At 40.7% G+C, this 14,466-nt stretch overlaps 1 protein-coding gene across 2 annotated transcripts in view; it reads right to left on the reverse strand.

Moving 5' to 3' along the window:
- KIF5C (kinesin family member 5C) overlaps positions 1-14,466 on the reverse strand; it is a 66,502-nt gene that overhangs the window by 29,598 nt on the left and 22,438 nt on the right. For both annotated transcript variants that reach the window (XM_031590786.2, XM_031590787.2), the window contains exons 4-11: positions 11,714-11,818; positions 9,829-9,877; positions 8,964-9,019; positions 8,025-8,112; positions 7,364-7,488; positions 7,070-7,174; positions 6,583-6,731; positions 2,483-2,631 (exon numbers count right to left, since the gene is read on the reverse strand). In XM_031590786.2, the coding sequence (XP_031446646.2) occupies positions 2,483-2,631; positions 6,583-6,731; positions 7,070-7,174; positions 7,364-7,488; positions 8,025-8,112; positions 8,964-9,019; positions 9,829-9,877; positions 11,714-11,818 (826 nt within the window). The remainder of the gene's footprint in view (positions 1-2,482; positions 2,632-6,582; positions 6,732-7,069; positions 7,175-7,363; positions 7,489-8,024; positions 8,113-8,963; positions 9,020-9,828; positions 9,878-11,713; positions 11,819-14,466) is intronic.

Below are 14,466 nucleotides of genomic sequence, written 5' to 3' on the forward strand. Positions count from 1 at the left end.
TATGCATACCAGATAGGATGTTATCCCCACACATTTTCTTTCAAAATTATTTTCTCTGAGGAGTATTCTCTTCGATAACCTAAGAGCATTCCAATTACAAGGCTGCTGCAGTTCAGTGAAGAGGGACAGGCAAGCTGCTCATGCCAGAAATTGAATCTACATTCATTAATCTGGTGAGAGACTTAACTGCTGAATGCTGTGTGCATTGTTCAAGGTGTGGGAAGGCTACATTCAAACCCTTCTGCAGGGATTTCTTTCCTTTCTATGAAAAGCTATGATATTTTAGTCCATGTGGCTTTATGGGGCATTCTTCCTGCCCAAACAGTGTGGGCAACTGGCAGAAGCATGCAAACAGGACAAATATATCAAGAACCAAAAGGCAGGCTGCTTCAGAAAGCAAACCAAAACAGGGGAGGAAAAACAATGACCAACAAACAGTGAAGGTTGCTTTTGCAAGTTTAAAGCCAGAAAGAAGAAACTCGGAATCAAGCACGATGAACTCTCTGAAAACACTGCTGTACAAATACTTTTTGCCCTGCTGCTAATGACTCAATGATAATATGGAGCAAAGCATACAATGATTTTTTTCTCTGTCGCATTTCAGTAGAACAGAGCAAGAAAGGTGGGCAGGGGAGCTGGCATGCTGGGCAGCAACGTGGTTGGACTGCAGAGCATCAGTCAGGTGCCTCCCAAGCAGGACCTTGAGATTTTCCTTTTGTTGAACACAGCAGCTTTGTATTTCAGATCACAAGTGAAAGGAGGAGGGGGAGCATAAATTTGATACAAATGCTGGGAGGACATTATCCTTCTAACTGTAAGGCACAAACCTAATTGTGCACAGAAGTTCTCCTTCAGGGAGAATAGGGCACAACCACCTTCTGCTGTAATGTTATTTTTATTTTCTGAATGTACAGAACAAGCTATAGCAATGGAGTATTTATGCATTCATCTTGTGTTTCATACTCCAGATACAGCTTTTGCTACAGTTTCATTTGGAAAGAGCCTCCTTTGACACAGTACCCTTCCAAATGATGCTATTTCAGAAGGTCAGGCAAGAAATCAATAATATTTTGAATGCATTTAATGTATGGCTTGGTAACACCAATGAGAAAAGATGTAGGGGAAGAGGCAGTGTGTGTATTTAGACAGAAACAACAAAGGCAGCATTTTGTGTTTAAACAGCATGGATGTACACAGGTTTTTCTTAAAGATTCTTCCTAGGATGGGAAGGGAATTTTTGCAATTATTATCACACTGAGCAAACACAGAACGAAATGCAGAACATGAAAGTGCCAACAATTCCCAGTGCTCCTCAACACACACAACAGACCCACCGTCTCCATAGTGATTTTACCATGTGGAAAAGAGAAATATCCCCTGTGCTAAAGTGGCCCAACCCCCCAGAGAAGGATGCAGAAAGCAACCATTAGGTAATTACCTGATGTGAAAGGCAAGGAAACAGCACAGCAAGGTGAAAGAAAGTAACACTGCTTTGCACCCATAAGGGGCAGGCATTATCTTTTTAAGTGTGGACAGTAGAGATTTTACCTGTGTTATTCAAAAGCAGACTTGACAAGTGCAAGGCAATTTGTGACTAATAATTAAATCACATATTTGTTCTCAATGCTGGCAAGCAAGAGGCATGCAACGTGTTACTGAACTGCTGCAAGCATCAACACATAGGACCAAGATGATAAGCAATATGGAAAGTAAAAATTACTCCAGGGAAGCAGCCTTTCACTGCTGTGGGCTTGGTGGGATTTCAGGGTGTGAGAGAAATGCAGGTCTGGTATGTCTTGGTTTTAGAGACACACATTTCTTTGTTGCTTATTAGGAATTGAGTTTTGTTTTGTTTTCTTTCTAAAAGTGGAAGAGGAAGAAAAATTAAAAGTATGGTTTACTAAAATTATTTGTCAAAGCTTTTATATTTTGTATAAATATATGAAATTAGTGTGTATGCATTAAAAAATCCTTCCACCTTATCAAATGGAACTTAGTCTTGTACCTTAACCTGAACAGCAATTTCACGTTCCTATGAAGAACACTAGCTGTTCCTACATAGATTTCACTCAGAAGCCAAAGAAGCAGACAAGGGCTGATTCTTCTCATCAACAACATTCCTAGTCACTGTACTAGAGCACTGCTTGTTCCAATGTTAAATTAAATTATTTTTTAAAAAAATCTTACCTTGAAGCAAAATGGAACTGATTCTCATGCCTGAGAAGCACAGTTCTTTGTAGAAAATGAAATGTTATCTTTTCTTACTAATTTAATATTACGAACGGTATTGAGAATTATTGATGCACCTCCAGTGCAAGGCACTGGAAGCTCAGCAGAGGGGTTGGAGCAGGATTCCCAAGTCTGTGGCCAGCAACAGGCAGCAGTGTGGCCAAAGGTGCCAAGCAGGCTGTGTGCTTTGGAGTTTGACACATAACTTACCCCTGCCCGTAAAACACACCCAATCCCATTTTCCCACACATACCATTTCTCCACCTGTTCAGTTCCAGCTCCAGATGCTGGATGACATTCTTCAGACTCTTGTTTTTGTCTTTTTCCTTCTCGTACTTTTTCTTCCACTCCTCTGCAGTCAGCTCCAGATTCACAGAGACTGTGTTCTTAATGGTCTTAGCTCTGCACAACAAAAATAGGTGTCAGCTGCTCTGCAACTCCTGTCTCAGTGCAACAGTAGGGATATGGAAATTTTTCTATTACATCAAGGGAAACTACGAAACATTTGCAGTTTATTTCCTGAAATGCAATGTCACAATTCCATTTTCTCTTAGAACCTCCGTGGTGTTACTACCTACGATCACAGAATGGTTGGGTTGGAAGGAACCTCAAGGATCGTGAAGCTCCAATTCCCCCACTACATGCAGGGCCACCAACCTCCACATTTCACAGCAACCCAGGCTGCCCCATCCAACCTGGCCTTGAACACCTCCAGGGATGGACGGGGCATCCACAGCCTCTCTGGGCAGCTGTTCCAGCACCTCACCACTCTCATATTATTTCTACTGAAGCCTCATTAGAATTTTTTTGCCTTCAGTCATGTGTGGATCTGTCTCTGCAGATTTCTTCTGAAAGGAAAAGCTCTAGAAACTGTCTTTAGATAACTGACAAAAACAAGCCCGGTTATTACTTCTCTGCTAAAAAAGCCACCAACTCATTATTTACAGTTTTTTCTGGCCTAGGGTGAAAATCTCAGTCGAAGAAGGGAAGCAGAGGAGAGCCACAGGTCACTGCTTGCCACCAGGGCTGCTGCTTGGCTGAGGAAGTACCTCTGCTCTGTAGGCAGCAAAGCTGGCTGCTGCACCACTAGGCAAAAATCACCAAACTCCAATCTGTTTAACAGACACCACCACTTCACTGTTGTGAAACTGCTCAGTTCCAGAGGAACCTAAACAACTGCAATAGAAAATGCAAAACGAGCAGAAAAAAAACACACAGCATCTCTCCTAGCAAAACCACTTTTAAAAGGGAAAAGCAAACAAATCAGAACAAATGAAGAAAGCTGCAGATCTTTGTTCCTCACTGCTCAGACCTCAGCCTCTCCAAATAAACCCAGTGTTAGCAAACACAGCAGAAATTTGCTCTCTGTTAAAGTAATGGAAGAACAGAGCACTGGTTTGTGATGGGCTAAACTGCCAGTGCAAGGAACTGCCCTCAGCTATCAGCTATAGATAAACTGGTTAACTCTCACCTGGGGAGGGCACGTGATCTTTTATCATCTTCATCATGGATTCACTTAACTGAATCATCTCCTAAATACCATAGAATCAAAGAATGGTCTGGGTTGAAAAGGACCATAATGATCATCTAGTTTCAACCCCCCTGCCACGAGCAGGATTGCAAAAAAGTGTGACTTGCACTAGTGTGACTTGCACTATGTGGCATGCAGAAGTTTTTTTATTTAATTTAATATAATTACCTTAGAAGAATTTAAAAATAACCTTGTACTTCTGAAAGGTGCAGACACCTAATGGTTGGCTTTTACAGATTGTCTTATATTCTGCTAAAAGCCCACATTTCTACCCACTGAAGTGCACTGGGGAAAAAATGCCACACCATAAAGCATACTGACTGCATGGCACTGCTGATGGATGAAGCACGTAGCAGTAAATACAATTAAAAACAACATAAAAACACCAAAAAAAAAAAGAAGAAGAAAGAAGAAACTGACTCACTGCTAACAGAGGAGCCCATGAATTTGCAGCTGGGTCTGTGAAGATGAATTTTACCCCTGACGCTTACTTTAATGGTGATATTTCTTTATTGCTTGGCAAAATGGAGGACCTGGTAATCAACCATGAGTCACACACCTTTCCTTTAAAGTTACTCAGCCCTTAATACTGTCACATCATGACAAATGGAATATCACAGCCAAAGGGCCTGGAAATGAAACCATTCCCCACAGACAGCAATACTGCTGTTCAAAGTGCTGACAAACAATACTCTGCTTGTACAGCAAGTGTGCTCCTCTGCAGGGCTGGCACATCAGCAGCCCTCCTCTTTGCATGTCCTTCCTCACAATTAAATGCTCCCCAGGACCTCCTGTTTCAGCACAGCTCTATGGCTTCTAAGCAGAAAACTAAAAGCAACCAACATATTACTCACTAATCAAGCTGCCTCGCAAAGAATGCAGCCCTCTTCCCATTTCAACGTCAGCTGACATCCCAGTCCTCAGCAAGGAGCACTTTTATGGGTTAGAAAGAGAAAACCTTCCTCCTCCTAACAGTGTTAAGCATTTCTAGCACATGATTTGCATGGTTGGTTGTGGTGGGATGGCCAGCATTTGTAGCAGGTGAACTCCCTCTGCTGCTCTCAGCTGTCCTGTCACTGCAGTCCAAGCTCTGCTAGCCAGGATGTGCAGAGGAGGTCTGAAAATTGTTTTGCTTTCCAAACAGAAAGGCAAGTTTTACCGATTACTGGAAAGAGAAATGAAACCAAGAGAAATGGTGAGGTGGAATAATACAGAAACTGGACTTGTACATACACTTCCCTCAGTACCCATGCAAACAAGTTCCCAGAGATCCTGGAGCACAGGTCACGCGTTGCAGACCAAAATTAAGTCCCTTCATGAATCTAGAGATTTAAAAAGCAGCCACACGCACAAATCCATGCTGCATGGCCCTGTAATTCCTTTACTCTGAACTGTTGAGTCCTACTGCTCACCTTTCCTTTTACTTCAGACTCTACCTGCAGACACAGAGCCCAGAGAATGAAACCCATCACAGTGCCTACCTGCAATTTAAAATGAAATGCAGCTTCACTTCTTAACCACACCAGACACCATGACACCAGAGCCTTACACAGGAGGAGCCAGCAGCAACTCTGGGACTGCTCTTTAGTTTTACAGAGGTACAAGATCCACACTTGTCTGAAACCATCTGAAGTCAGAAAACTCTACATGGGGAGGTTTCAACTGCGATCCATCCAAATATTTCAACTTTTGCCATCTACAAAATCAGCAAATCTCTGTATGTGGGAGTCGTTAACAATTTATATTGACTTCCACGCCATAGGAAGCAGAGCTCAGAGGAATCCAGGCTATGCACAGCTACCTGGCTGCACACAGATCCTTCCCCACCTGCACAAATCCCAGCAGCAGACAAGTTAATCCTGTTTCTGGCATCACCAGATGGGGAAAGCCTTGTGGAACTGTCTGCCAGCTTTAACCTACAGCATCACCCTTAATCCCCACAGCTGTGCATTAAGAGGGGCTACACCAACTGCATCTCTATGCCCTTCAGGGCCCATCCTGTATTTTTATATGCTCTTATGTGAATGCACTACAGAGTTCATCTTCCTTCAACAAAATCTAAGGAAGAGCTCACCTTAAACACTAACAGCAGGGAGATGAACTAACATAAGATTACCAGATTTGTCTGATACCAGAGTTCTCTGTAGTTACAATAAAAGTAAACACGTAACGAGCCTGACCCGTTTTGGCAACCTTTCCAAATGTATTTCATATGACTACAGCCAATGATATGCACACAAGTAAAAATCTTCCTTCCAACCACTTCCACATTTCTTTAATCCCTGCTTGCTCCTAAATTATTAACGATGCTCTCAACACGTAAAGCCACCATGGTAATCTATCAAAACTGTCAGCATTACACTGCATCCACATTCTTCAGTTTTCTAAATTAACAGTTAAAAAAAATATTTTTTTGCAACCATAACAATAATCATTGAGACACCATTCAAGGAGAAGATGCATCTTAAAAGTGACAACAGCAGTAGGAGGCAGAGCAATACCCAGTGTTTTCCACTGAGTTAGCCAGCAGAAAACTGCCCAACACCATTATCTTCTTCACAAGACTTCAAAGAACTATGAGAACACTTCATACTTTCCAAAGTAGAGCAGCTGTTGGCCAACACTGACATTTCTTTTACTGGTACCATACAGAATAAAGAGACAGTTTGCTCAAGTTCTTCTGTTCTGTTTTTTGAACAACTTCAAAAATGGTGACCTCCACATTTAAGCATCCCTCTTCATGTCACTGCCCCCAGCACAGCTGGCTCAGAATGCAAGAGCTCCAATGAGAGTTATCTATCTTCACACCAAGTAGAACTCACCGCTGTCCAAACATCAGGGTCGACTTTGTTTCTGCTTCATTGAAAATAGAAGGAGAACAGCATATAACAATGGTGGTTCTGCAGTTTCCACCGAGGGAATCCTGAAGTATCCGGGTCATTTTGCTGTCTCGGTATGGAACGTGAGTTTTCTAATCAAAATACAAATAAGATGCATGAACAATTTTTTTTAAATAGCAGTGGAGAATATGAGTCAACAGTGACAGGATTAATGAACTTTGAAGCATACAGCCCTCAAGTGCAGTAGTTTTGATTGTGCTATGATGAATTGCACTGGATAACCACTCCAGTGAAATCACTAACAATTTGCTTTTTTATCTTTAGCAGAATACTAAAACCATTATTGGATTGTGGTTGAAAAGCCAATATTTCCTTCTTTCTGAACTGAAGCCGTAGCTTATTTCTTATATGCATGATAAAGCAAGATAAATAAAGTTATTCTAAACCAGCACAAAACAGGATTACTTACAGTTCCTTCTGCCAAGGCAGATATCACGTTGCCTAAAGCAGACAAAGACTTATTGATATTTTTAGCTTCATCAAGAACAGCGCCCTCCGCTCCAGTTTTGCTGACCTACCAAGAGAGCAGGCAACAGTCAGGCTCAGCTACTGGCAAATCAGTGCAGATGGGGCAGTGCAACAATTAAAGATGCTCTTGGAAGAACAACAAAGCAAGCTTATTCTCAGCCAAGGGAAATCTTTATGTGCGTATGGTTAGTTGAGTAATCTCACCAGTATCTCCAAACATTTTATGAAGAAATACCTTCTCACTTCCAGCCAAGTCTACCAGGTACAGTTTTCCACTAAGTTTCTTCTCAGTTTCCACATTCTCTTGTTTAATATTAATAAGGAAGATACTGTGACTTCTAGAGCTGTGTTCATTCATATCTGCAGAGGAATCGCATTTTAAAAGTGTTGTGTAAATGACAAGAAGTTATATTTCAGTGCTATCCAATGGCTAACAAATTCAAACATAAGAGTCCATTCATTAGAGTCCTGGACAGCAGCATCTCACATCCACAAACCATGGAACAAGCTTTTAGTTCCTCCCACCAAGACCTAAATTAACCAGAATCATAATATATGACAGGCTTGGAAAAAGTTTTTATCCCTCCCCCCCCCTTTTTTTTCTAAAAGAAAAGTTTATTTTTTCCCCAAACAAATGAAATTGAAGCAGAAATAGTATGAAAAGGATTAACATTGAAAGTATAATAAGATAGCAATTCAGGGATACAGAAAGGAAGGAAGGTTCTCTCCATTTGTGCTTCTTCATGAGTATACAGCACACACCCAAAAATCTCATGTGATACAATAACACTATTTAGATGTGTTGATGTATTGATGGTGTTGATGTAGAACTGCATTAAGAATGTGTGTTCAACATCATGGATGGAGAAAGAATTCCAAGGCCACAGAACACCTACTTGTAACAGCCACGTGGCGGTTAGCTTTCCCTTCATCAATGACATCCAACACCTCCTCAGGACTGGATACAAATCTTTCTGTACAACCCTGGAAATGAAACACAAGAGAAGTTTAGAAGAGTACTCCAAATGCCATGAAGAATTTATAGCAAGGATGATCAAGTAAGGAAAAGAATCATCACCATCAGACCCAACCACCAGCAAGGCAGTGACCCACACCTGCCTTGGATGGGAAAGGTTGAGAGAATTTTTTTTCCACAATTAAATACTCAGTCAACTCCTAATGCACAGGAGAGAGTTTCTACACTCAGCACATAAGGAATGGCACAGCATATATAGCCTACTGCTAATTTGGGTTAGATTATGCATCCAAATTTGTCTCTCTCGATCCATACAAGACAGAGCACTCTTTCTCTGCAATATTAGTAAGGGAACTATCTTATTTTATCATTTTTACCCTCTCCAGGGTCAGGATAAACAGAATGATATCATATGTACATTATTAGGGTTCACATATGTTCACGAGAAATATATGGTATCTAATTGAGGGCACAGGAAGTCATAAAGCAGTTTACATGGAATCCCAGCCCAACAAATCTGCTCTAAAATACTGCAAGACTACAGTGACAAAGTATTAAAAAATTCTTCAAGATGTTCTCTTTCATATTCAACACGAAACAGACATAGAAATACCGAGAATTTAACATCACTAGTACACACTGTAAGTGTTTGAAGTCAGTAAAGCAAAGCAAACAAATGATTCAAGCCCATTAATATTTCAAGAAACTGTTTGGATTCAGGATCTAATACTGCTCGAGCATTCAAGACAGAACATCAGTTGAATCATCTCAGTAAACACACAGGTATACAAGCATAAATGAATGTATATGTCTGTTATCTAAGAAAAATGAAAGGCTTTGCTTCATCTTTGCCACATACCTTCACGTATGGAACTCTGTTCTTATCTTCATGTACAGCAAGGTTTGTCTTTGACACTAGAAAGAAAGATGGAAAGCATGAGGAACATTCCATACTGTGTCAAATATAGACATGACACAAAAATGCAAATATTCTGAATAGATTACATCTGTCAACGCAGAGTGTAGTGATTGCCTTACTCCTTATTAACTAATTCTATTTCTGTACATGTATTTTGTTTCTTTTTCTGTAGATCTTGTACCTGTTTCTTTATAGTTACATTTATGGAAAAGACCTTTTCTTTACTGCTGGTCTTGGTATGATCAAGGCTAAACAATCTGAATTTTGAACAAAGCAGCAAAAATTCAAAAAGCATCAGAAGATCTCGTGGGAATTCCAAAAAAGCTTGAATGGATGTTCCTGAGTGTTACTGTGATTTACATTTCTCTGTCTTCAGGCTGATTCCAAAAAGCCTAAGTTACTTTTATTAACATACAGACACACAAATGGTTATCTCCCATAAAATTCCACCTAAGAGAAGCAAAGCAAAGGAAAAAAACAATAATAACAACAAAAACCCCACCCCCAAAATAAACCCTTTATATTCTTTTTTACAGTAGATCCAATGGCAGTTTGCAAGACTCAGAAGCAGCCTCTTCCATTCGGTTCTGTACCCACTGGTAGATGACCAAGCTGGGTAGCAGTGCCAAAGCAGTGTAGCACTACTGATGGTTTAAACTACAGATCTCTCTTTCAGAAACCCAGTCTCAGTCACACAACTTCAACTGAAATCACTCAAAGACAGAACTGAACCAACACTGAAGGGAGAAGAAAGCCCCAAACCAAACCAACCAACACACTGTTGCATAAAAAATGTGAAACTTACCATCAAGTAGGTCCCTTATTTTGTCCAAATAGATCTCAAAGTAGGAAACCTAATTAAAGAATCGTAAGCATTATGGCTTTAAACTCCAGCAGTTTAAAAATGCTTCTACCTCTACTTATCTGTCCAAATGAAAAGCACCACACTAAAAGTAAAACCCATCTCCTGCATGCTTTGAATGACATCTTTCTCTTTTGAATGATTCCCATGCCAACAACCTCTCTCTATTTATTGCTGGTCCATCAGAAATGTCAAAAAGCTTCAGACAAACCTCAGCTTCCTCGTACTTTTGGACACAAAAATATTGAAAAGAACCAGTGTTACATATTGAATATTGAAAAGAACCCAGTTAGCATCATTTCACCACTGCAATACTGTGACACCACTTGCAGGGCATCTCTGACAAGAGGCAGAGCAAAATTCACCAGCACAAAGGCAGACAGCACAGCCCGTGGTTTAACACACCACTAACACAAGCCTGACTTACACACATTAAATGAAACTCTACAATGAAGCATATTGTAAAAGCTTTCCTGAATCAAGTCTCAAATAGCAAATGGAAAACGAGCTTCTCTGTCACGAAAAGAGACAGCTGTGCTCGGGATAAAAAACAGAAAATAAGTTTAAGAAGTCGAATGAATGAGTGACTATCTGAATAAAAGGGCATTCAACTCCAACAGAGGCAAACAGAAACGTGTTGTCAGAGTGGTGCCTAACTGCACCAGAACTCACATTTACCTAGGGATTATTTAGCAAATCCCATACCAGATGGCTAAATTGCAGGTATCCATACCTGCATCTATTCTGTTCTAACCATCCAGTAAAGTATCATTTTATCTCAGGTGAAAAAGAATTTTATATATATATATAAATTATTATATATTTTTTTTTTACAACTGCTATTAAATACAGAAGTGTTTCAATTTGGGGCATTTTCTTCATCTGTGTCACATTTAAAGCCATCTTTTGGACCACACATTTCAGTAGTCTGGCTCACCCAGACTCACAGCTCACGTGCTGTGTATCATCCCATTAACACACACTGCTGTGGACCCACACATGCAGGAGACATCAAATTCCCCTCCCAGTTCTAAATGGGTTTCAATTAGGGAGAAAAAAAATTGATACTAGTTTTCTGAGCTGGCTTAGTTATTAAAAGAGTGTGACAGTTTGGTTATAATCTTGCTCCAAATGACAGAACGTGCATTTCTCTAAATGACAGCTCCTTGATAATCACTCACTCATTCACTGCTACTTAGGCAGCTTTTCTGTTACAATATTCATAGATGTCAGCTAGGGTAGGAAACCACAAAAACAGCTCAGTGCTGGCAGAATGTGATTTATAGAGTGATAAAATTCTGCTGGGACAGGAATTTAATACGTCTTGTACAAGGGGGTCCCCATCTGTTAGCATCAAAATGTTATCATGTAGAATACCAACAGACAGCAGAGTTTTACAGATGATGAAAAGAAATCAGTGTCACTGCTACAAAAACCATTTCTATGAAAATTCAAAGGTGTCTCTTCTTAAGAGCTCAACGTTTTACATTCTACAGTCTATTCAAACATTCAGATGGTTTATTGGGAGGTTGCTTCTGCCTGCACTTCACGTAGCAGTGACTTCATGCGTATGCTCAAATGCTCCCAGTACAATACAACATATCCTTCCAGCATATCAGTAACTGGTTCAGAGGTATTCTGATGCATTATTGAAATGCACGTGCCCAGAGCACCATTTTCTAATAAATGTCCTCAGTAAAGCAGTTTGAATCACAGGTAGGAGAAAGGAAAAATTCTGCAGCCGTGTGCTCTAACCAGAATCCAGTTTCAGCTCCAGCTCTGCCTTCTCTCAGCTGACCCATTACATAACATGCCATCCTGCATTTACCTTTATATGAAACTCCAGGTTCTCATCCATGGAATAGATGTGATCAAAGATGTCATGTGCAATTCTCGGAATGATTCCCATTAGCTGAGGGTCATGCAGCTTCCCCTATGGACACAAAAGCAAACCATAACTTGGAAAACGTTGCTTAAGCATGGGAGAAGGGAAAGCCTTGTTCAAACACACCTTCATCCAGTGGGGCTCTGCAAACAAGCCTGCTGCTCCGTGGGGATTTGCTTGATGCAAACACACACAAAAGATGGCAGGGTGACTCAACATGTTAGCACTCTTCACCCTATGGAGCACCTATCTGTTTTGTCAGCTCCTACCACTTGTGATGCATGCTGTCCTGCTGCACGCTGCCACTCTCTGACTTAAGACAGATAAACAAACACCAACAAAGCAAACTTTCCAATTACCGCCTGCTACTCCCAGTTAAAAACCAGCTATTTGGAAACACGTCAGAAACAAGAAGCCTTAAAGCATCCCAATTCTCTTCTGCTAATAACAACTATAGGGAAGGCTGTGTTGTGGGGACCTGGGGATTAGAGTAATATATTCTGATTTCAGCTTGCTCGGCCTGCTGCCAGAGAGCAGTGCCTTACAAACACCACTGTTCTCCATGTGAATTTGCACACCTACCTTCCTCTGTTCTAGGAAGAGCTGAATATGAGATCAAATCAACTGCCCTGGCTCCTTTAATTGCTTTTTTTTAAAAAAAAATCAGACACAGATTGGAAAGATGGCACTGATTGAAACCTGAATAAAAACACAGACTTGAAATAAAAACCTTTTCTGACTGCAGCATGCTCAATTGTTATTTGGGCACTGGTTTTGTTTCAATGAGCCTGCATAAATATGCAATAACAAGCACTCAAGTCAACAGGCATAAGACACCATCAGAACCCTGAGATTGGACTGTACCTTTCGATCTTCAGAACGTCAATATCTGCACAACAAAGTATTGTACACCAAATATTGGTTGGGAATTTTTAAAAAACATAAGTGGTAGCCATGCAGTTCTCAATGATGGGAGCTCAGATTTGAGCTGGAGCTGCTAACGGTTATCAAGCAACAAGAAATTTTTAGTAACACAGGCAGAAAGTCATGAACACACACGTTTCTCAGTTATGTATGCTTGTGACTGACTGGTGAGTCCCAAAGTTACTTAGCCTTTATTAGTGCACTTAATAGAGTCTTCCTTGACATCATTTCATGCTAAAGCTGGTGAAATGGCACTCAAGTCATTAACCTAGGATAAAGGGAAATTTGACATGAAGAAACAACACTGTCTCTCTCCTTCTCTCTCAGCTTTTATTTAAAGCAGCTACCAGGTTTTCTCCCTTTCAACTATGTATATCGGGGGGGGAAAACAGAAGAAAGATGCTGAAAGAGAGAAATCAGTTGTTTTCCTGTCTGCCTTCCCTGTAAAGCAGCACTCAGCTGTATTTGAACCAGGAGCATTTTATTCATGTCATATAAGCAATATTAACTTCTGCAGTGGAAGAAGTTAAATGCTATACCATACACAGCACCCTATGAAGCTCTGCAAAAGCTAAGAAGTCCTGGTTGTACAATATGCTGCTTTAATTCAGAAAAAGATGAAAAAGAGGGTGATTAAATAAACTCCTGAGGGAGGGGAAAGAAATCTGTATGCATGCACACTCGAAACAAAACCCAGCACTGTGTTTTGCCTTGCCAGCAAAGGCTTCACTGCACAATGCTTAGCTCCATTACACAACACTGGTTTTGGGCAGACACTGCAATACAATTTTCACACTATTCATTCATTCCTTCTCACTGAAGAAAGTCCTTAGGTTCCACCGAAGCCAACTGTCTACCCACCCTGTATTACTGCACACAGACAGTCTTCCCAAAGAGGATAAAGGAGCTTTTAATAGACCAGGATAAACAGAAATTTGTTGGCATTTCTTCACCATATGCAACCAAAGGTGCATCCACACTATAAAGCAATGGAAGATGCACGATGCAGCTAGCTGTGGCAGCTACAGATCCAGAAACAAAGGAACCAAGCAGTGCCTCCTTTTCCACAGGAGTGCCTCAGATTGTTGCATGGATTGCTAGCTCAGCCAAAGAACAGTGTGAATTCAGAGTTCTGTCCCAGGGACTTCTGCCTGCACAGAGATGTGTCAGCTCTGGCATCTCTGCACTGTGCTGCACTGCACAAGGTACACAGTGCTTAGGCTCTGCATAAATGATAACACAGGGAAGTGTTTGTTTACATGTTCTCCTAACCTCTAGGAGCTGTGTAGTATGTCTGCTTTCCTTTCCATAGCTTTCACTATAGTGAAGAAGTAAGTTAATTTGTAAGGCAAAATGATTAAGGGCAGGTGTAATTCAATCACTGCACCTACAACTTTGTGAGCTTTGGCTTTCTCATTATTTCAGTCAGTGCTGTCAGAATAGCAATGAAGCAATGAAGCAAGATGACATTCGCTGCTTTAAAAACTGTAACACCAGCGCTCCATTGAAAAATAATTGGTTTAACTTCATTATGAATGGGTTTTATTAAAACAGGAGAGCATACATTGGAAGGGAAAACAAAGGAAACGGTGGCTATTCACAGAAATCTCCAGGGAAAACACTGCCATGGGTTTATCTGCGACCTCAGAATGAGTTTGGAGAGAAGTGCTGCTGCTGCTGTCAGACACTGCAGTTAGTAAGCAAGCTCCCCCAGAGCACCAGGACAGAGTTCTCTGCTCATTAAAGCCTCATTTCAATAACAACATTAATTT

Source organism: Phasianus colchicus, chromosome 7 (assembly GCF_987193195.1).
Source record: "Phasianus colchicus chromosome 7, bPhaCol1.hap1.1, whole genome shotgun sequence".
NCBI lineage: Eukaryota > Metazoa > Chordata > Aves > Galliformes > Phasianidae > Phasianus > Phasianus colchicus.